Source organism: Pristiophorus japonicus, chromosome 3 (assembly GCF_044704955.1).
Source record: "Pristiophorus japonicus isolate sPriJap1 chromosome 3, sPriJap1.hap1, whole genome shotgun sequence".
Taxonomy (NCBI): domain Eukaryota; kingdom Metazoa; phylum Chordata; class Chondrichthyes; family Pristiophoridae; genus Pristiophorus; species Pristiophorus japonicus.
Genome location: NC_091979.1, coordinates 67,495,087 through 67,521,955, shown reverse-complemented (window position 1 = coordinate 67,521,955; position 26,869 = coordinate 67,495,087). Strand labels below are relative to the sequence as shown.

At 43.3% G+C, this 26,869-nt stretch overlaps 1 protein-coding gene across 1 annotated transcript in view; it reads right to left on the bottom strand.

Annotated features, from left to right (window-relative positions):
- LOC139253950 (lactase/phlorizin hydrolase-like) overlaps positions 1 to 26,869 on the bottom strand; it is a 118,221-nt gene that overhangs the window by 12,433 nt on the left and 78,919 nt on the right. Inside the window, exons 10-16 of the mRNA XM_070873607.1 lie at positions 26,174 to 26,464; positions 24,124 to 24,322; positions 22,789 to 22,991; positions 11,960 to 12,069; positions 9,912 to 10,046; positions 6,882 to 7,105; positions 1,659 to 1,889 (exon numbers count right to left, since the gene is read on the bottom strand). Of these exons, the coding sequence (XP_070729708.1) occupies positions 1,659 to 1,889; positions 6,882 to 7,105; positions 9,912 to 10,046; positions 11,960 to 12,069; positions 22,789 to 22,991; positions 24,124 to 24,322; positions 26,174 to 26,464 (1,393 nt within the window). The remainder of the gene's footprint in view (positions 1 to 1,658; positions 1,890 to 6,881; positions 7,106 to 9,911; positions 10,047 to 11,959; positions 12,070 to 22,788; positions 22,992 to 24,123; positions 24,323 to 26,173; positions 26,465 to 26,869) is intronic.

Genomic DNA, 26,869 nt, shown 5'->3' with positions numbered 1-26,869 from the left:
TCCCTACAATGCCGCCGATCGCATCTCCTGCTGGCCTATAGATCCCGCCCGCACTCGCTCATGGGGGTCCCGCCCGCAGAGCTACTCATGAAACGGACACTCAAAACTCGGTTTTCCCTTATTCACCCAGTCCTAACCGACATAGTTGAGGGCAAGCGCAAGTCACAAAATGAGTACCATGACCGTAATGTGAGGGGGAGATGTATAGAAATAAATGATCCTGTATTCGTCCTCAATCACGCCATGGAGCCCAAATGGCTTGGGGGCACTGTAATTGACAAAGAGGGGAATAGGGTCATCGTGGTAAAACTCAACAATGGTCAGATATGCCGCAAGCATCTGGACCAAGTAAAAAAAAGGTTCAGCATCGATACAGAGGAACCTGAAGAAGACCATGAGATGGAGATCACAACACCGCCAGTGAACGAGCAACAAGAGCAATCTGAAGAATGCACAGTCCCTGCGGTCAGCCCGGACAGGCCAAAATCACCACAGGTAACAGACACTCACGTCAGTGTCCAATAACCGGAGCCCCAACTGCAGCACTCCACGAGGGAGCATAGACCACCTGAAAGACTAAATCTATGATCCCAATAAGACTTTGGGGGGGAGGTAATGTCATGTATGTAGCCACAATGTAACACCACTGTATTACTGTATACACTCAACCTAGATGCACACCTTGACCACAAGGGGTGAACTTGTGGGAGACACTCCTTACCTGATCACACAGGTATAAAAAGGGAGGTCCCACGCAGGGCCATCGTCTTTGGAGTCCTGTAAATAAAGAGTTAAGATCACAGAGTGACCTTGTCCCCAGAATGTGCCTCGTGTGGTTTCATACTGTAGAGTAAGGACGTTACAATTTTTGTTCATTAAAGTGAAGGATTACACTGCTAAAAATTAACATTTTTACTCCACCAGTTTATGTATAACCTGGTGTAGTTCAGTTCATCATGCAACTTTTTCAGGAATTATGTATCTCAATCCTAAATTCAGCAGCGCATCCCCTATTTTACAATGGCCATGAGTATGGTAGCATAGTGGTTATGTTACTGAACTTGTAATCCAGAGGCCTGGACTAATGATCCAGAGATGTGACTTCAAATTTCCAGATTAAATAAATCTAGAATAAAAATCTAGTATCAGTAATGGTGACCATGAAACCACTGGATTTTCATGAAAATCCATCTGCTTCACTAATGTTCTTTAGGAAAGGAAATCTGCTGTCCTCACCTGGCCTATATGTAACTCTCGACCCACAGCAATTGAGTCAAATGTGAGTCTTAAATGGCCTAGCAAGCCACTCAGTTGTACCCAACTGCTACAAAGAAGTATACTTTGGGATTTCCTTCACCAATACGAACTGCAGCGGTTCAAGAAGGCAGCTCACTACCACCTTCTCAAGGGTAAGTAGGGATGGCAATAAATGCTGGCCTTGCCAGTGACATACACATCCCAGGAACAAATATTTAAAATAAGTAAAATTCAGTTGGTGCAATGCCCGTAAATATACTCTGAAATAACCTTTACAGCAAAGTGTCTAATTGACGTAAAAAAATGCAGCAGTAAAATTAAAAAATGCATTCGGTCAAAACAACTAATTAAAATGTGTGTTCTTCAAATATTACAATATATACTTAAGTATATTTACTAACCTTCTAATTGGAGACATTCATGGGGTCCCAAAGCAGGATCAGGGAAGCCATTACAGCGTATAATTGTAGAATAATATTTAGTCGAAGCTTTAGGAATGCGAGGTAAAGAAGGGTTGGAATAATTTACGTAAAATAAACCAAATCTGTCAGCATAACCTACAGCCCATTCAAAGTTGTCCAACAGTGACCATGCTGTGTAGCCACGGATATCAATTCCATCAAGTTTAATAGCTGTGTGTACATACAGAAAAGAAAAGAATCAACCTGAAGTTCATTACACCCTATAAGTATTGTTTAACAAGTTATAGCCAAAAGACACAACAACCAAAAACTAGTTATAAGAATCTGTTATAGGCCACTAAATGGGACCGAGGGTGTGACGGGTGCTTTATACTCAAATCAGGGAAGATATAAGGGGGTAAGCATTTGTCTGGGCCGTTTGTAGACTCGTGCATCGCAAATGCCAAATGTCAAGCCGCTTGCCACCCCAGCAGCAGCTCGAAGGAAAATCCTGGGACTGGAGTTAAAGAGGACAATGGGGGGGGGCGCAGGAATAACTGTCGACTCGGGGGGAGGGGGCACTCCTGCTCCGCCTGGCTCCACAGGAAGTTTAAAAGAAAATGAAATGTACAAAATACTTAACCTTTCCTAAGCGGCAGCAAGGGCTGTTGAAGAATTCGGAACGGGGCGGGCCAGGCACCTGCTTTGCTCATGATAAATTAATTTTACAGAGAGATCCTTCACCAGGAGTTGGGCTCCTAGTTAACATATGTAAGAGGCTTAACGCCTGTTTTAGGCAGCTACCCGCAATACCTGCCCCAATATGGCAGCGCTTATAACGTAATGCTGATTGGGCACGGGGCATTACACCCCAGAATTTTGTTCCTATTTTCCACCTGGAAAACGTGTGCATTGAGGAATGATTTCTACTCCAAGGAGCATAATGAAATTGTGACAGGGGATTTTGATTTGCTACGGTTTAATTGGGAAGCTTAAAGTGGAAATAGAAAAAGTAGCTAGGTATTCCGGATCTGCTATATGACTCAAATGGTTAGGGAAACTACAAGAAGGTGGGAAGGAACAATACTAAACTTGCTAATATGCAATGGTTAGGGAACAGTGAATAAAATCAAAATCAGAGAACATTTTACAAATTATCAAAAATATAGTGGAGCTTAAAAAAGGATTGCAATAAAAATAAATTCAAGTTACATTCCCTGCTGGTAGCACACATGTGTAAACTCAGTCCTGTAATATCTAGGATACTTTATATTGTTCAGATGATATTCACTAAGATTTTTGCTTTTTGCAACCAATAGCAGCTGCAAAGGTGTGCTATTCCTGCTGTGCAATTCAACTGTGATATGTTTGAATGACAGCCTTCCACTCTAATATCAGCATTTCCATGATTTCACTTTCAATTCTGAACATTGTCGTGAGCCTAGCATTGACGAAGTGCCACTCTGAAGGATGGCATTATTCAATAAAATAGGATGCAATACTAACGTTTATCACTAGGACTGCGCATCATTTTGTGTTGGGAAATTAAACCCAGGTACACATTATACGTAAATTTAGCACACTAAGTTTTACAGTGAGAAGCACAAAAGATATGAAAAACATGGTGCTGGTACCATACTGGGAAATGGAATATTTTCTTTTCTACTCAGTTTGCACGTTCAGGCTAGGCTTGGGACGCATTGGGTAAAGGGTAAAGGCCCCTGAATGCTAACCCAATCACAGATTAGCCTTTGCTGCACCAGTGGGATCATTCCAGTTCTGCCACCAAATATTCTTGTGGAATCTCGGCCCAATTTTATTTCACTAGGGAGCCTAGCAGCTATCAGATAATGGGCTAGAACCTCCAATTTATGCGCTTATCGCCCATAAATGGGCAATATTTCCAGCATGGGCGGTAAAAAAGGGTTTTCAGATCGCCGGCTTCTTGTCCATTCTCAAAGCACCTAGTCTCCATTTTTGAAAATGGGCGTTACCGCGAGCGATATGAAATGGGCGCTGGCGTTAAATTTTTTTGACCTTCTGCGGTAATGTGTGACCGTCCTTAGCAACGGCATGGCAACGCTCAATTCCCACGATTCAGGAGATCAAGGGTCATCATGACATGCGCAGAAGAGGAGACAGATAGAGAGGGAGCTCAGAGGCACTGAAAGCGTGTGTGGCTGTGGTGTGTGCTTGTCTGGCTGTTGTGGGAAGCACGAGGAAGATTCGCCAGCAGCAAAAAGCCTACTAAGCACCAAGAATATAGTTGGCACTGAATTTTTGTCCAACAAATAAGATATAACATGGAAGGGATGGAGGAGGCCCTGGAGCTGGTAGCCAGGAACACTGATGGCAGAGGGCTCCCAGTGGTCCCGGAGCGCCGCACTGCACCTCAAGATGCCGCACCCCATGACCATTACCAACCACATGAGAGCCAGCAGCAACACCTTGCTTCTGGCTTGGAGCACGTTCCAACCTCGGGACCGTCCTCTTCCGTATCCGTCCAAGCAGCATTTCGGCCGTCATCCCCCCCCTGCCGAATGAAGTATTGGCTGAGGAGCTCCTCGGCCAGGCGGCTTGGAATCAGGAGGGGAAGCGGAAGGGGTAGAGGCGCGGAGGAGAAGCTGGGAGAGGGGCGGGGAGGATATGTACAGAAATACTGATGATTTCAGACTAATGTTCGGTTTAACTTTTTTATTTCACTAAACCTTATAGCACATTGGCTCAGACCATTACACGCTGGTGATTCCTTTACATCAAAAGGTATAATCACACTTAACTTCAATCAACTTAAACTTTAACTGTCACCAAGGTGATGCCCAACATTGATGTATGACCTGCACACCCAGCAGTGTGTCAGCCTTGTAAATAACACCAATGTTCTTTCAGGCAAAGCGATCATTTATGATCTCCTGACGTAAGGCTCTTGCAGCTATCATGCCACCACGGGCCCTTTTATGTGGTCTACAAGGGGGCGGGGGCATGGCTTCAGCGTCAGCCTGATTGTCTGGGCCAATGTCAGCATCCGCCTTCACGTCCTCCTCCTCCTCTCCCTGGTGAGGTGGACTGTCAGATGCATCAGGCAATTCTTGTCCCCTCCTGAGAGCCAAGTTGTGCAGCATGGAGCACACCACCAAGAATTGAGTTACCTGATCAGGGTGGTATTGGAGCTTGCCTCCTGAGTGGTCCAGGCATTTAAAGCGATGCTTCAGCATTCCAATGGTTCTTTCCACGATATTGCGAGTTGCTCTGTGGCTCTCGTTGTATCGCCTCTCGGCTTCGGTGTGGGTGTCACACAGGGGGGTCATCAGTCAGGTGACGAGGCCATATCCTTTGTCACGAAGCATCCAGCATTGACCTTGTGGCTGGTTGTTAAACAAGTCAGATACAGTGCTCTCACGCAGGATGTGAGCATCATGGATGCTGCCCGGGAATTGAGCATTCACTGCCAGTATAATTTGCTGGTGGTCGACAACCAGTTGGACATTCAGGGAGTGGAATCCCTTGCGGTTCCTGAAAACCTCTGCATCCTGAAAAGGTACCCGCATCGCGATGTGTATACAGTCTATTTCTCCCTGCACCTTGGGGAAGTTTTCAATTCTGGAGAATCCTAGAGCCCTCTCACTCTGTGCCTCCCTGGGAAGCTGATCAATTTGCTCCTGCGTGCATACAGGGCTTCAGTGACCTGTCTAATGCAGCGATTTGTGACATGCTGAGAAATTCCGCAAATGTCTCCAGCTGTGGCCTGAAAAGAACCCGAGGCATAGAACGACAGTGCCATAGTGACTTTGACCTCGACGGTGCTGGCAGGCTGCAGATCTGCCCTTATCAGCTGGCACACCTCAGTAATAACCTCTTTGTGGAAGTGCAGTCTCCAAAGGCAGGTGGTGTCGGGCAAGTCGAGATAAGACAGCTTCTCCCTGTACTTGCGGGGGGTGTAACGTCTGGTCCTCCTCATCAGTCTGTCATGTCTTACATTGGACACGTAATGCAGTGGAGCGTACCTTCGCCGATCTCAAGTGTGCTGCATGTAATTGGTCACCAAGAGAAGGTGAGAAGGACAGGCCCCATTGCAGTAGCTATCTGTTTTCCACCGATTGATCACAAACAAGGAATGTCCTGACGAAAACACCTATTCAATTCCAGTCGGTCATTGTATGGTCAAGATGTTTTTAGAGATGTTCACATCAACTCCAACGACCTGCAGAGTACATCCGAACTCCGCCGAGGTTGAAGCACGCAGCCTTTTAAAGGCTGTGACATGTGATCTAGAACATGGCGTCCATAACGCTGTGATTAGTTCCAGTTAGTTCCACTTTTTTTGGGTGTTTTTTTGGGCAAGCAATATTGTGGCCGATATGTGTGCAATGTGATGAAATTGACGCTGGGCGATCTCATGGCCGCTAGTTTTAGTAAATATGTTCTTTACGACAAAAAAAAATGGGCGGGCGGTATTATTGAATCTCGGCATTAAATCCAGGCAGAAATTAACGCTGGGCGATATTATGGGCGTTGATTTCACCCAATCTGATGATTCCGCCTAAAACAAGTGGGCAGATGGTAATATTTTTTCCTGGCGTTAAGCACATGGGGAAAGTAACGCTCGGCGATAAGTTTCCGAAAAATGGCTGTCAGTTTCCATTTTGTGCCAAAACGGGCGATATATGGGTATTATACATCATTTCAGCGGTAAAATGGGCGTTAAGTGGGCGTTAAGCATGCAAAAAAAGTGGAGGTTCTAACCCATAGTCATGCCATTAGTATTGGTTGGATTTAAGTCTGGCTCTCTATTTTGAAATGGCAATATTTTAACCTACCATACCCATAAGTTCTCTAAATTTGAGGGCTGGATGACATCAATCAATATTTAGGATATTTTCCCTGTAAAAAAATAATTTCTTCTTATTTGCCCTGAAAATTCTGTGACCTTTTGCGCTGATTAGGCCAATTTTGGGCAACTTGCGCTGAAAAAAATGATGCAACCTAGCGGAAACTGCAGTCCTCTGTGTTATAAAATGTTTATAATAGTAAATGAGTGACCACTTAGTGTTGAACTGGAGTTTGGGTTGATGTAATTCCAGTAGGTTATTTATTACCTCGGTGTCACTTGATCTGCTATTGTAGCCCTGCTGTTTTTGTTGCCATTGTGAACGTGTAAGGAGTTTACAAAACTAGCAGAAAAATTAAAAATGAAAGAGAGAGAGAGAGACAAATATGCTCTACCTTTTAAAACCTCGTTTATGTAACTCTGATAATAATTGATCCTCCAAGTATCGTTGAGGCCTTGATCCCCGTGCTCTGAAACTCCATTTTCTGTTAGGTAAATAGGAGGGTTGTTGAATTCTTTTTTAATCCAATTAAGAATTTTCCTATAACCTCGTGGAGTTACTTTCAGCCAGAAAGATCCAGAGCTAAGCCAGCTGCGGTCTACTGTAGTCCCCGTTCCTCTAGAAATAAAGAATGAATTACTTTACACAAGAGATAGCTATTCCAAATTTTAAAGGAATTAAAAATGTTAGAAGAAAAATCCATCTTTCATAATTTTTTCTACTATGGTTATAAGTATATTGCTACAGATAAGATGTGCCCGATTTTGACTTTTTAGGCCAACCCCTGCCCATTCCGGGGGTGAAGAAGTTGAAGAGAGAAAGAGAGAAAGAACGAAAGAACGAACTTCCATTTATAGAAACATAGAAACATAGAAAATAGGTGCAGGAGTAGGCCATTCGGCCCTTCGAGCCTGCACCGCCATTCAATGAGTTCATGGCTGAACATGCAACTTCAGTACCCCATTCCTGCTTTCTCGCCATACCCCTTGATCCCCCTAGTAGTAAGGACTGCATCTAACTCCTTTTTGAATATATTTAGTGAATTGGCCTCAACAACTTTCTGTGGTAGAGAATTCCACAGGTTCACCACTCTCTGGGTGAAGAAGTTTCTCCTCATCTCGGTCCTAAATGGCTTACCCCTTATCCTTAGATAGTGCCTTTCATGAGGGATAAATATTGGCTGGGACAGCAGGGATAGCGCCCCTGCTCGTCTTCAAAATAGTGCCATAGGATCTTTTACGTCCACCTGAGATGGTACCTCAGCTTAAATTCTCAACCGAAAGATGGCACCCTCAACAGTGCAGCAATCCCTCTGTACTGCACTAGATTTTTGTGCTTAAGCCTCTGAAGTGGGACTTGAGCCCAATACCTTCTGATTCAGAGACAAGGGTGCTACCAACTGTGCCAAGGCTGACTCTTTTGAGTCCTTGGCCTCATTTAAATGGAACCAGCAAGCTGCAGGCACCAAAGCGATTTCTTGATGCAGCTTGCCTGATTCAGACTGGCCCAATATCAGGCAGCCCAGAGGCACTGGGCTCGCAGCAAGATAAGTATGGGGGCATGTCACGACCACTGAGGAGTTTGGAGCCCGGAGTGGCAGCAGCCCAGATTATAGTCCCCACAAAAATAATTTCTAACTTACCTTTTGAGGGCCTCTTTGGCTCGGTCACTAGTGAAACTTGTCAGAAACTATGCATGCTCCAACCAGTTCTATCCTAAAATGGCAATCAGGATCCTATGAATGTCAAAGGACCCTGGTTTGCATATTAAAAGGGGCTCACCACCTGAAACAGGCAGGCACTTTAGCCACCCTGTGGTTGGTGGCTCTGAACTGGCAGCAGGCTGATTGCTGTCGTTAACAGGACTTTATGTCTACCAACTCCATTTTGAGTCCATTACTGCCCCATTAACTCTGATTTTGATAAGTTGAAATTGACCCCGATATCTCTCTAAATGTCCCTGTATTCTATTCTGAATAAAATATAGAATAGGTATTACTGTATTTTGCTAGGAAGCATGCTATTAATTGCATTTACATTGTTTCTCCAGGATTTCCACCAGTCATCTGCCGCAGTTACGGCAGGAGATCAATAGAACCTCCAACACAAATTGTTGGCGTATTTCCTTATTGCTACCCCAATGGCTCAGTTAGCTTCTCCAATTACAGGCATTTTTATTGTGCCTTTAATATAAAGACTGTATCAAGGTGCTTCTCAAATAAGAGTAGGGAAAATTAACATCAAGGCATCAAAAGGATTAGGAGTGGTCACCAAAAGCTTGATCAAAAGGATTTTTGAGGAGCTTTTAAAGATGGAAAGAGAAATGGTGAGACAGACAGGTTTAGGAAGGGAGTTCCGGAAAATAGATCTGAGGCGGTTGAAGGTTGTGCTATCAACGGTGGAGTGAAGCGACCCAAAGTGGGGAAGCACTAAAGGCAAGAGTCAGATGAATGTAGTGTTGGGGAGGGGAAATAAGGCTGGAAGAGATTGCAGAAATAGAGTGGGGCAAGGCCATGGAGGGATTTATAGATAAAGACAAAGACTTTGCATTGGGGTTGGAGCCAGTGTCGATCAACGAGGACCACCAGGATATCAAGATTGTGAATTGTTTGACTGAAGCTAAGAAAATGGCTAGGGAAGGGGATGGAATGTGTGGCATGCGAGTGGAGTTTGTGATGGCGCTGAAGATGATGGTGTTGGTCTTCCTGATGCAGTGCTGGTGGAAGTTGTGATTCACTCAGGACTAGGGGTCACAAGGACACCCTCAAAGCCTCCCCGATAAAGTGCGACATCCCCACTGACACGTGGGAGTCCCTGGCCATAGACAGCCCTAAGTGGAGGAAGTGCGTTCGGGAGGTCGCTGAGCTCCTCGAGTATCGTCACCGAGAGCATGCAGAAATCAAGCGCAGGCAGTGGAAGGAGCGTGCGGCAAACCAGGCTCCCTGCCCACCCTTTCCCTCAACGACTATCTGTCCCACCTGTGACAGAGACTGTGGTTCTCGTATTGGACTGTACAGCCACCTAAGAATTCATGCTAAGAGTGGAAGCAAGTCTTCCTCAATTCTGAGGGACTGCCTATGATGAGGGGTCAAGGTGAGTGGTGGAGGAGCAGAGATAAGTATTATCAGTGCATGTGTGACAGCCAACCCCATGTCTGCAGATGACAACATGTAAATAATAAAGAGATGGACAAGGTTAGATTATTGATGGGGGAAATTGTGTGGAGGTAAAAGAAGCCATTGCTGGAGATACACTGGATGGATTTGGATATGTAGGAGTGGAACCATGTAAGCACAGTTCCACAGAGCTGGATGATGGAGGAGAGGCATTGGAGGAGGATAATGTGTTGCAAAATATCATCGGTCTGACCAACATTTAATTCTGACAATACATTGTTTACTATTTTCTATTATTAAAACTCTTACCTGTCAGCATCATACAGTGGGATAGTATTTCCCAAATTTGCATTGAATGCCAAGACTGTGGTGTAGTGATTAAATCCCATGAAGTCATATGTCCCCTTAATTCTCTGTTTTTCAGATTCAGTGAATTCAGGGAGTCTGAAAACAATATATTAATAGACAGTAAAGTACCTTTGTTTTTCCTACCAAATTCTACTAAACATACCTGACATTTTCAGATGGTAAATGTTTTCATTTAAAATTATTTTAGTTTGAGTACTGGATTTTGTAGAAGGGATGCAGTTATAGAAGAATATACGTAAAACCATCTTAGTTAAGGTTAATGATTTAATTTATGGGCAAGGCAGGAACTCATGTTGTTACAGTCACATAAAATTTGACAAAACCTAAAAAGTTCAGTAGCCCAACCTGACCTGTAAAATGCTCAGCATATAGCTGTTCTGAGTGGTACAGTATTTTTGAAACTCCAGTCTTTGGGCTCAATTTTCCCCAATTTTTTTTGGAGTAGGCTGCTTTTTCTGACCTAACTTAAAAATCCCTAGTTTCCTCAATCAATTTGCACCAGTGCAACTCAGTTAGTTACTTTTTTTTAGGTACTTTTTTTTTCCTCAAAAGGGGGCATTACTAGCCATCTACACCAATTCTGGCCATTTAGGCAACTTTGGCCAGCTGATAGTTACTCCATTTCTATTTAGGCCAGCGTATGTGGCCTCTCGAGAAAACCCTTGCGGAGAGTTAAAGAAAATCGGTGCAGGTAAGTACATCGGAGGCCATTCGGCTTGGGCTAGGGGCAGGAAGCGGAGCGGCGGGGAGGAAGGCACCGGAGAGGCTCGGGGTGAAGGGAGCGAACTGGCCGGCACGAAATTGGGGGCCACGGAGCGGCGGGAAGGCACTGGAGAGGCTCGGCAGGGGAAGGGTACTCACCGCAGCTGACCAGGAAGGCACCTCACTCGGAACTCTATTGCGCATGTGTGGTTATTTCAGAACATCAAGAACGTCCGTTTTTTCCCCTGCGCATGCGTCACTTTTTCCAGTGCAGACTGCAGGCTCCACCCCCCCAAGGCGACTGACCATGCTGCGCGGCTGCAGATTAGAGGCCAAACATCGGGAAAACTTCGGAGATTTTTTTCTGGAGCATCTATTTACCTAATTAAGTGGCGCAACTCAGGCAATATGCCAGAAAACGGGCTCGGGGAAAATTGAGCCCTTTATAACTCCTCAATTAATATTTCCTACTTAACCTTCTCTCAAAGAATTCTAAGGAGTAGTAGTTGTTGGATTTTTATGATATTACTTGTTTTAATTTTTTTGGCAACTTTGTTATTTCATTGCTGCTGTATGTGAAATATCAGGGGAGATCTCCCTCTGTGGGTGCTCAGAGAGATGAGGAGATAGATGGTTGATCGATTACGAAATAAGGCAGGAGGGCAAGAATGCGCCTTCTCACCGCATCTAGTTGAAAATTACAAAGTATTTACAGCACAGAAACAGGCCATTTGGCCCAACAGGGCCATGCCGGTGTTTATGCTCCACACGAATCTCTTCCAAAATGTTGGGTCTGCACCTAATACATGTACACTGGGGATGCCAGAAAATCCCAGAGTAGTTCAGAGGCCTGATGGGTCTCCGCTCCATTTTCCATGTCCCTGCCCGGCAAACTAGATTCCCCAGGTGTAGTTAAGGGTATGTATCTTTGTCCTCGTGATTTTTTTTTCTTGGAAACTAACATTGAAACACTACTTAGTCTTCCCACCTGAACCACTGATTCAGAGTACAATTGCAGCAATGTCATGAAATTATATTTTTTCGAAACTAAAATTAAAATTTCAATTAACAACTTTAAAAGCTATCACAGGATTTCAATAATTTTTCAATAGCAACATTGATTTAAAATACAGCTCCAATTTATGGAAAAAGGTAAAATGATGTTCTGGTGAATCAGAGAAAATATAAATTTACTTGAAGCTAATAGACTAATCAAAATCATTTTATATAATCTAGTTGTGCATTACCACTGATACTTAAGTCATTGAAAGGTGTTCATTTCCTACCGAGATTTAGCCAAGCCTTGAGCCAAACTCTTCTCTCTCACACGTGCTTTCATTATCTCATTGTAGTCACCATTTTTGAAAATTGGATATGCAAACCAACCACCATAAAACTAAAAGAACAAAAAACATTAAATTACACCTCAACAGTCTCCAAACTCTATATATTGTAAACTGTTATATAGTTCATGTTGAAAGCGATTAGTGGATAAATCATTCGTTACAAATAAAATCTGGGAAATCTTACTGTATAATGTTTAAATAAATACCAGATAAGTATGTCCCAGGCAGTGCTACTACTCAATTAAAATCTGTAGTATTAACATTTAAAGTATCCTATTTTATATTTACATAGCGGTTGGACAGAGTGGATAGAGACATTGGGATATGGTGGATACAGTCTATTCAAGCTATGAATTTTGAAACTAGGTTCCAGAGCCATAGAGGGAGCTTGTTCACATTGTACTGACTCTGACTCTGTAATGAAATGACATTGCTGGAATGATGAACTAAACTTCAGAATGATGCATTCCATTAATGTTTAATCACTTATGTGATGAAGGACTTCAGAGCAGAAAAATAAGTGGCTAAGTTCTAATCATCACTAAGTGAATATGTAACTCCCATCATTCAAAATGTTTAGCCAATGAAGAAGTCAATAGCCCTGCTCATTCATGCATAGAGAACATCGTGGTGGAAAAGTCAGATCCAATAAAAAGAAGCTCATTACTATCAACTATTGTTTCTTAAAAGAGTAATGCAAAACAATAGAAGATTCTTGTTAAGTTCTCAAGCCCAGCCTGACCTTTAGTAGAAGTATACAGTGAAGCAAGATTCTATCCTACTGAAAGGAGGAAACACAGGGATAGTCAACATGTTGAAAGCCCAAGAGCATAAAGCATGCCTTCTATTTTAATAAATGGCACAGGGAAAAAAATAATGAAGAAATACTTCGTACATCCAAAATGTTTCTCATTAATTCAAAGCAAACATAAATGATGACTGTCATAGGTGTTTTTGCTTCTTTCTGATCACATAATTAGTTCAAAATCCAACATGTATAAGTCCAAGTTTGCCCTCAGATGCCAAACTCTAGTTCTGTTCATTTTAGTCTGTCCTTGGCTGTGTAAACAGGATGCCTAATAGAATGCTTCACTTAAGGAGAGATAAAAGATGGCATTTGCCATCTATCTCTGCTGTAAGTATGTTGTTGTTGCTGAGTATATAGTTGAATCTTAGATTTTACCTGGGATATGGACTCTAGCTCAAAAGATCCATGTAAGGGCAGATCATAGAATCATAGAAAGTTATAGCATGAAAGGAGGTCATTTTTGCCCACCTGTCCATGCTGGCTGACAAAGAGCTATCCAGCCAATCTTACCTTCCAGCTCTTGGTACGTAGCCCTATAGATTATTACACTTCAAGTGCACATCCAAGCACTTTTAACATGTGGTGAGGTTTTCTGCCTCTACCACTCTTTCAGGCAGTGAGTTCCAGACCCCCACCACCCTCTGGGTGAAGGGTTTTCCCCTCAAATCCCCGCTAAATCTCCTACCAATTACTTTAAATCTATGCTCCCTTGTTGTTGACTCCTCTGCTAATGGAAGTAGGTATTCCTATCCACTCTATCTCGGTCCCTCATAATTTTATACACCGCAATAAGGTCTCCCCTCAGCCTCCTCTGTTCCAAAGAAAACAAACTCAGCCTATGCAGTCTTTCCTCATAGCTAAAATTCTCCAGTCCAGGCAACATCCTCGTAAATCCCCTCTGTACCCTCTCTAGTGCAAACACATCTTTCCTGTAATGTGGTGATCAGAACTACACGCAATACTCTAGCTGTGGCCTAACTAGTGTTTTATACAGTTCAAGCATAAACTCCCTTCTCTTGTATTCTATGCCTCGGCTAATAAAGGCAAGTATTCCATATGCCTTCTTAACCACCTTATCTAACTAGCCTGCTATGTTCAGGGATCTGTGGACCTGCACTCCATGGTCCCTTTGTTCTTCTACACTTCACAGGGCCCGAAATTCATCGACATACCGCCCACTACCGCCTGCTTACTGCCCAAAAATGCAAATTTTGGTGAAAAAAAACCTACATACCGCCAACATATCACCCGGCATAAAATTCATCAGTGTCATACCGCCAGGCAGTATGCACATTGCCCGCCCATGCAGACCTCCGACTTACTGCCCAAAAGTTTTAAATTCATGATATACCGCCGACATACTGCTGGAAATGCATACCGTCCTGGAGAAGGTGTTTTTAAGTGGATCTTAAGTGGATGGTATGTACACAGAGCTGACAGGTTTGTTTGATATTACACAGATCTTTATAGTTCTCCACAGTTTGATGTATTTTTAAATGGATTGTAATATTTTCTAGTGTTAGGCAATAATATAAATGGTCTAATAAAGCCTTATTTACTCCTTTAGTAATGAACTATAATTCACATTTTATTAGTCTCTCCCACACCACAGTCTCTCCCACATCCCAGTCTCTCTCACACCCCAGTCTCTCCCACCACCCCCTCCAGTCTCTCTCTCTCTCTCTCCAACCCCCCAGTCTCCCTCTCTCTCTCTCTCTCTCACTCTCTCTCTCATTCCCCCCAGTCTTTCCCACCCCCCCAGTCTCTCTCACGCCCCCAGTCTCTCTCTCTCTATATATCACGCCCCCAGTCTCTCTCACGCCCCCAGTCTCTCTCTCGCCCCCAGTCTCTCTCTCTCTCTCTCTCTTTCATTCCCCAGTCTCTCTCACCCACCCCCAGTTTCTCCCCCCACAATGATCTCTTCCCCCACACACAGCGACCTCTCCGTACCCCCCCACCCCCCGGCACACACAGTGATCTCAGGCCGGCTGTCTCTGGCCTCTCGTCAGTGCCTCTCGGGGGGCGGAGATGGAGAGCCATGCGCGTGTGCACAACTCGGGAGCTGAAGATTCCGGGGTCAAAAGGCCTCCACCGCATACCGCCGGCTGCACTTCGCTCCCACCTGCTGCACTCTGCTCGACTTACCGCTGAGAAAAGTAGGATGAAATTCCCGCCCACTCGGTCCCAGTGGTACCAGGCGGTAAAAAATGCCGAACCACCTGGGGACTGCCGAAAAACAGGCGGACCTTGTGTTTCATCAATTTTGGCCCCAAAGTGTCCAATAATTTTCCCACCATCGAGGTTAGGGTGACTGGCCTATAATTACTCGGTCTATTCCTTTCTCCCTTTTTAAACAAAGGTACAACGTTAGCAGTCCTCCAGTCCTCTGGCACCACACGTGTAGCCAGAGGAGATTGGAAAATGATGATCAGAGCCTCTGTTATTTTCTCTTTTGCTTCTCTCAACAGCCTGGGATATATTTTATCTGGGCCTGGGGATTTATCCACTTTCAAAGCTGCGAAGCCCCTTAATATTTCCTCTCTCACTATGTTTATTTCATCTAATATTGCACACACCTCCTCCCTGACTGCACTGTCTGCATCACCTCTCTCTTTTGTGAAAACATACAAATATTCATTAAGAACCATACCCACATCTTCTGCCTCCACACACAGATTACCTTTATGGTTGCTAATAGGACCTACTCTTTCTTTAGTTATCCTCTTGCTCTTAATGTTTTTATAAAAGACCTTTGGGTTTTCCTTGATTTTACTTGCCAACATTTTTCATGCTCTCTCTTTGCTTTCCTAATTTCCTTTTTAATTGCACCCCTGCACTTTCTATATTCCTCTCGAGTTTTTACAGTATTGAGCCCTCGGTATCTGTCATGAACCCTTTTTTCTTTGTCCTACCCTGTATGTCCCTTGTCATCCAGGGGGCTCTAGATTTGTTAGTTGCACCCTTTTTCTTTAAGGGAACGTACTTGCTCTGAACCCTCAGGATCTCCTTACTGAATGCCTCCCACTGCTCTGATTTACCTTCAAGTACATGTTTCTAGTCCACTTTGGCTAAATCCCATCTCAGCTTAGCAAAATTGTTTTTTCCCCAATTGAGAACTTTTATTCCTGGTCTATCGTTGTCCTTTTCCATAACCACCCTAAATCTAACTGAAATATGATCACCAGCACCAAAATGCTCTTCCACTGATACCCCTTCCACCTGCCCAGCTTCATTTCCTAAAACTAAGTCCAGAAAATCCCCCTCCCTTGTTGGGCTTGTTGCATACTGTCTGAATAAGTTCTCCTGAATGCATTTTAGGAATTCCGCACCCTCTATACCTTTCACACTAATTTTATCCCAGTTAATATTAGGGTAGCTGAAATCCCCTACTATTACTGCCCTATAGTTTTTGCACTTACACAAAAATTTGCCTACATATTTGTTCTTCTATCTCCCTCTGACTGTTTGGGGTCTATCTCCCAGCAGTGTGATCACCCCTTTTTTGTTCTTTAATTCAAATCATATGGCCTCATTTGTTGATCCTTCTAACATACCCTCCTCACGGCTGCAATTGTTTCAATAACGAATACTGTGACCCCCTCCCTCCTTTTTTACCCCCCTCTCTATCCCATCTAAAACCCTGTAACCAGGAATGTTGAGCTGCCATAACTGCCTTTCTTTCAGCCATGTCTCAGTAATAGCTATGGTATCATACTCCCAAGTGTCTATCTGTGCTATCAACTCATCTGCGTTATTCCCTGTACTCCTTGCATTGAAGTATATACCATTCAGTGATGTCAAACTCCCTTGTTGTCTATTTTCCAGCCCTTGTTTCCTCTGTCTTCCAAATTCACTTTCTACTTTTCTACTTTCCAATTTCAGCTTTGCTTCTCTCCCTTCTGAATCTATTCTCAGGTTCCCATCCCACTGCCAAGCGAGTTTAAACCCTCCCCAACAGCACTAGCAATCCCCCCCCCCCCGCAGCGAGGATACTGGTCCCGGCTCTGTTGTAGTACAACCCGTTCGGCTTGTGCAGGGGTCCCACCTCCCCCAGAAATGGTCCCAATGCCTCAGGAATCTGAAGCCCTCCCATCTGCACCATCTCTCCAACCACACATTCATCTTCTCTAACTTCCTATTTCTGTACTTACTAGCCCATGGCACTGGGAGTAATCCTATGTCATTGGTACCAATTGACCCTGGCACCAGAGAAGCAACATACCATCCTGGAGTCATGTCTTCGACCGCAAAAACGCCTGTCTGCTCCCCTTACTATCGAATCCCCTACCACTATTGCTCTTCCACTTTTCTTCCTCCCCCCCTGTGCAGCTGAGCCACCCTTGGTGCCATTGACTTGGCTCTGGCTGCACTCCCCACCAGAACAGAATACAGGTTGGAGAGTGAGATGCATTCAGGGGACTCCTGCACTACCTGTCTGGTCCTCCACTTCTATCTGTTGGTCACCCATTCCCACTCTGCCTGCATATTTTTAAGCTGCGGGGTGGCCACCTCCAGAAATGTGCTATCCATGAAGATCTCAGCCTCGCGGATACACCGTAGTAACACCGAAACCTGGAGCTCGACCTGCTATAGCTGGTGACATTTCCTGCACATGCAGCCGTGCAAGCTACACGAAGCATCCAGGACTTCCCACATGGCAAAGGAGGTGCACTCCATGGGTCTGAGCTGCTCTGCCATGCCTCTAGTTATTAGATTAATTAACTAAAGGTTTTAGTATACCCCTCTGCTCTTACTTAAAGACTAAAAGATAACAGACAAAAAAAAAGTGATACTCACCGGCCCCGAATCTGAAAAGCAATGAAAAACAATGTGACCTTTACCAACCAATCAGTTACCAGCTATCCTGTGATGTCACTCCTTGTGGTTTTTTTCCCCTTCGCTCTCCCACTCCTTTATACTCCTAGCTGAGGCTCCTCCCAGGGTCGTCTCGCTGCTTGGCCCCATTGGATTTGTTCTGGCTTTTGTGGACAGGTCATACTTGGGCAGTTTTCCATTGTGTCGGGTAGATGCCAGTGTTGTAGCTGTACTGGAACAGCTTGGCTAGAGGCACAGCTAGTTCTGGAGCACAAGTCTTCAGCATGACAGACAGGATGTTGTTGGGGCCCATAACCTTTGCTGTGTCCAGTGTGCTCAGCCATTTCTTGATATCACGTGGAGTGAATCGAATTGGCTGAAGACTGGCTTCTGTGATGGTGGGGACTTCAGGGGCAGGCCGATATGGATCATCCACTCGGCACTTCTGGCTGAAGATGTCGGCTGAAAGGTATGATTCTGTGAGTATGACTATGTCAGGCTGTTGGTTGGCTAGTTTGTAGGACAGCTCTCCCAATTTTGGCACAAGTCCCCAGATGTTAGTGAGGAGGAGTTTGCAGGATCGACTGCGTTGGGCGTGCCGTTGTTGTGTCCGAAGCCAGTGCCGAGGTCAATGCTGGGTGGTCTGTCTGATTTTATTCTTATTATTGTTTTTCATATTGTCACAACTGAGTGGCTTGCTAGGCAATTTCAGTGGGCAGTTAAAAGCCAACCACATTGTTGAAGTCACATACAGGCCAGACCAGGTAAGGACAGCAGATTTTCTTCCTTAAAGTACATTAGTGATCCAGATGGGTTTTACGACAATCCAATAGCTTCATGGCCACCATTACTGATACTAGCTTTTTATTCCAGATTTATTTAATCTGGAAATAGGAGCTGCCATGGTGGGATTTTAAATCACGTCACTGGATTATTAGTACAGGCCTCTGGATTACTAGTCCAGTAACATAACCACTATGCTACCGTTCCCTCTATGCTATGATTGAAAAAAAGAAACAGTTTCAGGAAAGGATGGCTACAGCCTACGGTCATTCAGCAATGAGGAGTGGGAGCCAGCTTCACAGCAGGCATGTCTCTTTGTCAAAGCCAATCACCCAAGGACCTGGATTAAGCAGTTGGTGATGCGTAAGCATCAAGGCAGATGTTCATTTTGTGGTTGACAGCTGCTGGAAAGCATTTCATAGAAGTTGGTTATAATGTCACGCACTCATTAATCCAGGGTTCAGTGCCAACCATGACTGGGTTTCAGATGGCAGGTATTTGCTGCTGAAGCTCAGTATCATCATTCGATGCAATTTATAGCTGATTGGGTACGATGGTATGTGTCCATACTGTGGTTAATAGGATGGTAGAAATGCATTCACACATCTTACGATTGCGGCGTGAAGACTTCCTGGTATCCAGGCAATGAGAGCTTAAACCTGCATTTGTCAATTGTCTAATGACCAAATCTTGACTCTCCTCCTGAGGGAACTGCCAAACTGGCTAATTGACAATATCTGAAAGGGTGGACCTGGAGTTGGGATTTTTCACATTCAGCTTCGAATAACACTGCAAGTCAATGCCCTAATAAGTAAGATGGTCTTGGCTGGAACCTTACTAGTTCTCTTGTGTTGGCAAGCAGTATGGTTTTAATCTGTTGAACTCCAGTAATACCTCAGACACTTTGTTAATTGTAATGTGCCTCTATGGGGAGAGACACCAGTAATTTTGGTGGGGTTTCTTTTGAACTCCAGCTGTAACTTTGTCCCAATTGGCTGAGCTCCTAAGCTCAGGAATAATTGCTCTCATGAATGTTATGACAGGGGCTCTTGGGCTCTAATCTACAGTTGTCTGGCTGAATTCATTGTTTTGAGGAATCAGATTAAGATAGCCATAATACAGGACATAACAAACTCATTGCTGCCCAGCAGTCTGTTTTCACACAGCCCTTTAGCTAGCCATGCTAAGAGAGTGCCCAGCAGCAGGAGAATGGTAGGAGCTGGCACAGATTGTGGAGATGTCTGCCAGGATTATGTCACTTTTGTTCTTCCTGGCCACCCAACAGCTCACCCACACGATGTGACCCCAGACAGTGACTTGCAGTAGACCACTTTAAATACAGGCAGGCTTTCTCTTGCTCATATACATGGTTGTGCTTTTGGAAAACATCTTTCCCATCGTCAAAAGGACCATACTGATCCTCAAGATAGAAGAGGCACATCATCTGATAAGTTGACCAACTAAGGAGGACACAAACAACCTTCCGGATATAAAAGGGGTCAGAAGGTCTAGTAAGAAGGAGGAACTGAGGGAAATCCTTATTAGTCGGGAAATTGTGTTGGGGAAATTGATGGGATTGAAGGCCGATAAATTCCCAGGGCCTGATGGACTGCATCCCAGAATACTTAAGGAGGTGGCCTTGGAAATAGCGGATGCATTGACAGTCATTTTCCAACATTCCATAGATTCTGGATCAGTTCCTATCGAGTGGAGGGTAGCCAATGTAACCCCACTTTTTAAAAAAGGAGGGAGAGAGAAAACAGGGAATTATAGCCTGACATCGGTAGTAGGTAAGATGATGGAATCAATTATTAAGGATGTCATAGCAGCGCATTTGGAAAGAGGTGACATGATAGGTCCAAGTCAGCATGGATTTGTGAAAGGGAAATCATGCTTGACAAATCTTCTGGAATTTTTTGAGAATGTTTCCAGTAGAGTGGACAAGGGAGAACCAATTGATGTGGTATATTTGGACTTTCAGAAGGCTTTCGACAAGGTCCCACACAAGAGATTAATGTGCAAAGTTAAAGCACATGGGATTGGGGGTAGTGTACTGACATGGATTGAGAACTGGTTGTCAGACAGGAAGCAAAGAGTAGGAGTAAATGGGTACTTTTCAGAATGGCAGGCAGTGACTAGTGGGGTACCGCACGGTTCTGTGCTGGGGCCCCAGCTGTTTACATTGTACATTAATGATTTAGACGAGGGGATTAAATGTAGTATCTCCAAATTTGCGGATGACTCTAAGTTGGGTGGCAGTGTGAGCTGCGAGGAGGATGCTATGAGGCTGCAGAGTGACTTGGATAGGTTAGGTGAGCGGGCAAATGCATGGCAGATGAAGTATAATGTGGATAAATGTGAGGTTATCCACTTTGGTGGTAAAAACAGAGAGACAGACTATTATCTGAATGGTGACAGATTAGGAAAAGGGGAGGTACAACGAGACCTGGGTGTCATGGTACATCAGTCATTGAGGGTTGGCATGCAGGTACAGCAGGCGGTTAAGAAAGCAAATGGCATGTTGGCCTTCATAGCAAGGGGATTTGAGTACAGAGACAGGGAGGTGTTGCTACAGTTGTACAGGGCCTTGTTGAAGCCACACATAGAAACATAGAAAATAGGTGCAGGAGTAGGCCATTCGGCCCTTCTAGCCTGCACCGCCATTCAATGAGTTCATGGCTGAACATGCAACTTCAGTACCCCATTCCTGCTTTCTCACCATACCCCTTGATTCCCCTAGTAGTAAGGACTTCATCTAACTCCTTTTTGAATATATTTAGTGAATTGGCCTCAACAACTTTCTGTGGTAGAGAATTCCACAGGTTCACCACTCTCTGGGTGAAGAAATTCCTCCTCATCTCAGTCCTAAATGGCTTCCCCCTTATCCTTAGATACACCTGGAGTATTGTGTACAGTTTTGGTCTCCTAACTTGAGGAAGGACATTCTTGCTATTGAGGGAGTGCAGCGAAGGTTCACCAGACTGATTCCCGGGATGGCGGGACTGACATATCAAGAAAGACTGGATCAACTGGGCTTGTATTCACTGGAGTTCAGAAGAATGAGAGGGGATCTCATAGAAACGTTTAAAATTCTGACAGGTTTAGACAGGTTAGATGCAGGAAGAATGTTCCCAATGTTGGGGAAGTCCAGAACCAGGGGACACAGTCTAAGGATAAGGGGGAAGCCATTTAGGACCGAGATGAGGAGAAACTTCTTCACCCAGAGAGTGGTGAATCTGTGGAATTCTCTACCACAGAAAGTTGTTAAGGCCAATTCACTAAATATATTCAAAAAGGAGTTAGATGTAGTCCTAGGGGATAAGGGGTATGGCGAGAAAGCAGGAATGGGGTGCTGAGGTTGCATGTTCAGCCATGAACTCATTGAATGGTGGTGCAGGCTCGAAGGGCCAATGGCCTACTCCTGCACCTATTTTCTATGTTTCTATGTTTCTATCGGAACATTGCAGCGAAACAAAATGGACCTATATTTAAATTATCAGTTGCTTGCTGAAAATCATTTTATTTGTAAAACTGACTACCTGACTGTTGGACAACCATAGATAAGCCCACTCCCATCCTTGGCCTAGATTTTGTGGTAGAAGTAATGGTGAGGCTAACAGCAATCAATGTTATTGACGTGTAAATCGGGCAGCAACTTCCAGCGACTGAACATGTGCAGTTAAATGTGTAAATCTAATGTTGCTGTCTGAGATGCCCTGCTCCTCCAAAAGCTGTGGGAGCATAGTATTTTGTCAAGGGAGTCGCCATTGAAATACATGGAATGGCCTAAGGTTGCTGTACTTAACTGATATATATAAACTAAACTCCTCAGAAAAAGTTTGGGCTTGTTCATTCCAGTGTATGTAAATTTTTCACGGCATGGTAAGTCTTAACTACTGCCAAACAACCTTTCTGGCACTGAAAATTGCAGAGTCTCATTTCGTCAAAATTTTAATTATTGTTGAAGATTTCTGTATCCGATTTGACATTGAATTCAATATTCTAACTGACACTACCTGGTTCAGTCTATGTGCTGCTTATTAACTAATCAGCGTTGAAGAGATACACAGTTGATTGCCCTGTTCACACAGGTTCCAGATGCTCTGTGGAGGGCTGCAGTTTTTGGATAGTTGGCTGACAGGAACTTCCAGTGCAAAAGTCCTTAAAAAGTCTATGGGCAAGTGCAAGTGTAATGGATGGTGGCTGATCACAAAATCCGGCTTTGTTCACACGCACCCTCCAATCCGAGTCACTCAACAACGATCAGGAGCAAGAACGTGGGTCGTTTATTTCTCCCTTTCTTAACGGCAGTCCAGCTTATTTAACGAAATAAGACGTAAACTAACAGTGGACTGATTCTTACCATCAAATGCCTATTTGCAGCGTCAACATCTTCCTGTTTGTATGGGTTCCTTGGCTCAACCCAGTCAGAATTAATAGTAATGGAGATCAGGCCTCTCTGTTGCGATCTGTAAGTTTCGTTGTACAAGTGCCAAACTTCAGCATGAGCTTTGATTAGATTGTGACCAACAATATAAGGAGCCGTGCCTAATCTCATGCCAATACCTTCAAACACAAGATACAGTGGGTTAGTAAATAAATTAAAGGTATAATACTCTTCAGAATAAAACACAAGAATATGCTAAAGTCAAAATCATAGTGATGCTTCAATAGCAGTTTCATGAAAGAGTTCTTTTGATGTTTTATGAATATATTATTGTAATTAAGGCTGTTGGTTACATAACTAACAAAAAATTAAATACACTGTTTCATCAAAGTATTCTCATTGGAGATGTTGAGCGCAATTTTACCCAGCTCACCCAACAGGAAAATGACAAGATGTCGGTTTTGCACCCTGTCCAATTTTACTCTGTGCTGAAGTCAGTGGAGTGTAATATTGGGCGGAGTGTAAAACCAGCGTTCCACTGATCCCGTGGGTCTCCTGCCAAGCGAGTTGGTTTAAAATAGCCCCATGATGTCACTAGGCACTATTAATATTATACTCAGTGATTCTTTAGTTGTCTAAAATTGCATTATGAGATTCAGCCTTACTACTGTGTCAGGCATGGTTGTGATCAACACAAAAGAACTAATGGATATTCCATTGGCTGCAGCGTGTCTTGCAGGCATCTGTGCTCTCTGGCAAATTTAGAGAAATAGTAAAATGTTTGATTGGGTGATATGGAGGTTTGAACTGACCTGTGAATCTAATGGCCATAGTTTTGAGACCTATGACGTCCTTTTATTGAAATCCAATTGTCACAGCTATATACTATAAACAAGTCCATAATAGTGACTGGCTGAACTGTCATATACAGCTTAAAGTTTCTAAACTCTATAATATCCTAATTTCTAGTACAGAATCCACAATCTATATGTGAGATAGCCAATCAGATACTTGAATTTTTGGTTTTGATCACTGGCTCGGATATGAAAGTCTAATTGGTCCAATGAGATTGTTTGATTTCCACACACCGTTCGCTTAAGGTGCTACATGCTACTGAAGTCACATGGAGGAAAAGTGGAGATGTAACGAAAATTCAGACAAAATATTTCATGTTTTGAAAAAAATATTTTTCACAATACAGTCTCTGGAAAGTGTTAAATACAGTTTAAGCAATATTTTACCCCTAAGCATTTTCACATAGATGATATACATAAATGTGACTGAAAAAGAATACCCATATATATCCAATACCTGGTGCAGCTGTGCCATAGCCATAACCAAGAAGTGCTGTATTGTAAGGCTCGTTCAAGGTTAGCCAGAACTTCACTCTGTCACCTAATCTTTGAAAGCAGAAATTAGCATATTCCACAAATCGGTCAATGGTGCTACTATTTTCCCAGCCACCGACATCTTGCAGTGTTTGAGGCAGATCCCAGTGATAAAGGGTAACCTGTAAATAACCCACACATAATAAAACTAGATTGCTCCTCATTGTCCTTCACTTTTTCCAGATAAAGTGACCATATATTTTTTTAATTACATTTTATACTCAATCTTAATGGCCAAAAAATGACAGCAAGATACAAAAGCAAATTATAGTCACAAATATTCAAAATCAGCAAATGCCAAATAAAATATCACCTCTAATCAAGTAATCAAGTAAGTTGTTAAAATCAACAATTGTTAATAACCAAAAGGATTGTATAATCTTACAGCTGAAACCAGGTCATGTCCATAGATGTATTCAGCAAACACCAATCCTTTAAAGTTAGTTAAAAATAGATGTTCTTTGACAAATGCTCTCATATCATCATATTAGTCATGACTGGGTTACTTTATTTATTAGAAATGAATAACCTGTTGTTTTACTTAAATGCACCATTCAACTTAAACAAGAGGGAAAAATGCAATGATGCATTGTTACTTGCTAAATTTAACACCATTTCAGTAATCACAGGCTAAATTCTATTCTAGTTATGTAGTGGCAAAAATGTGTTTACCTTAGAATTAGCTTTGATGTCCCTCTCCTTTCTGCCAATTTTCTTCCCTCCTCATCTACTTTCCTGAAGGGGTTTGACATTTTGCTGGGCTCTGGTTCCAGAAGCACCAATCTCCTCCCCTGGCCCAAACCAGAATTTTGTCCAGGTGGCCATTCTTCAAGCGTGAACCTAAATGGTGACTGTTGGAAGGCTATTCCTGCATGGGGTCCGTGACAACTGATCCTGCTGCTGTGCTCACATGTTATCCCACACAGGCACTCTCCAGCAGGGGTACTGATCAGAAACAGGAACCATGTTTGACTCTCCCCTCCCTAAACCAGGGGTGCTGAGACCAGCATTGCTCTAGCTAAGATTAGCTGATTCAGAACCTGGTGCCTTCCTGTTCTGAATGGTTCAATTACTGATTGCCTGAAAAAGTTGAATCCTTAAGAAAGCTCATATTTATCTTTTTTCAACTGAGTAGCGATCTCCTTTAATACACATTTCAAGCCAAGGGAGGTTAAGATAAAAATACCAAATTGAAAGTGTCTTGGCCTTTATTGCAAAGGGGATGGAGTACAAAAGCAGGGAAGTCTTGCTACAGTTATACATGGTATTGGTGAGGCCACACCTGGAATACTGCGTGCAGTTTTGGTTTCCATATTTACGAAAGGATATACTTGCTTTGGAGGCAGTTCAGAGAAGGTTCACAGGTTGATTCTGGAGATGAGGGGGTTGACTTATGAGGAAAGGTTGAGTAGGTTGGGCCTCTACTCAGTGGAATTCAGAAGAATGAGAGGTGATCTTATCGAAACATATAAGATTATGAGGGGGCTTGACAAGGTGGATGCAGAGAGGATGTTTCCACTGATGGGGGAGACTAGAACTACAGGGCACGATCTTAGAATAAGGGACCACCCATTTAAAACTGAGATGAGGAGAAATTTATTTTCTCAGAGGGTTGTGGATTTGTGGAGTTCGCTGCCTCAGAGAGCTGTGGAAGCTGGGACATTGAATACATTTAAGCCAGCGATAGACAGTTTCTTAACCGATAAGGGAATAAGGGGTTATGGGGAGCAGGCAGGAAAGTGGACCCGAGTCCATGATCAGATCAGCCATGATCGTATCAAATTGCGGAGCAGGCTCTATGAGCCGTATGGCCTGCTCCTGCTCTTATTTCTTATGTTTTTATAGTCTTATGTAATAATAATGTGTACTTATTAATGCTCTGCGTGTAAGTGTCTGCACTTGATGTTTAGCTCGATTGATCCTTTATGCATTACTTACCAACAAATATAATTACGTTAATTAGTGGTACTTACCTGGGGTTTAATGTTAGCCGCCAGAAGAGCATCAATAAGCTTTATATAGTAATTTAATCCAACTTCATTTACAAGTCGCGTGGTTCCATCTGGGAGAATGCGAGACCATGATAGGGAAAAGCGATAATGGTTGACTTGCAGTTTTTTCAGACTAGCCAAATCTTCATCAATCTTATGATAGCTGTCACATGCTATATCTCCAGTATCATCATTGCCTACTTTCAAGGGAGTATGAGAAAACGTGTCCCATATACTAAGTCCTTTCCCATCAGTCCTCCAAGCTCCTTCAATCTGAAGTCAATTAGATAACAATAAATACACAATTTGTTTATGTCCTTAAATATTTTCTTGGTATTATGCCTTCTATAAAATACTGAATATCTTAACATTATTTGTCCTTTATGTGTCCTTCACAAATAATGAGGGAGACTAAATCTACAATAATACTCATTATCACACACAAGATCTGCCCCTTCTCCATTCTCAAAGTAGTTACATGCCACCAAATAACATCCATCCATCATGAGGACACAAGCAGTCTGAATATTAAATGTCTTAACAAATATTATCACCAAAGAATATTAGAACAGCCACCAGAAATGCATATCAGGGTCAGAGATTTATCAGTAAATACTGCAACATTGCTTTACTAAGCAACTCAACAGCAACTCTGGGCACAAGTATGAGCAGCGATTA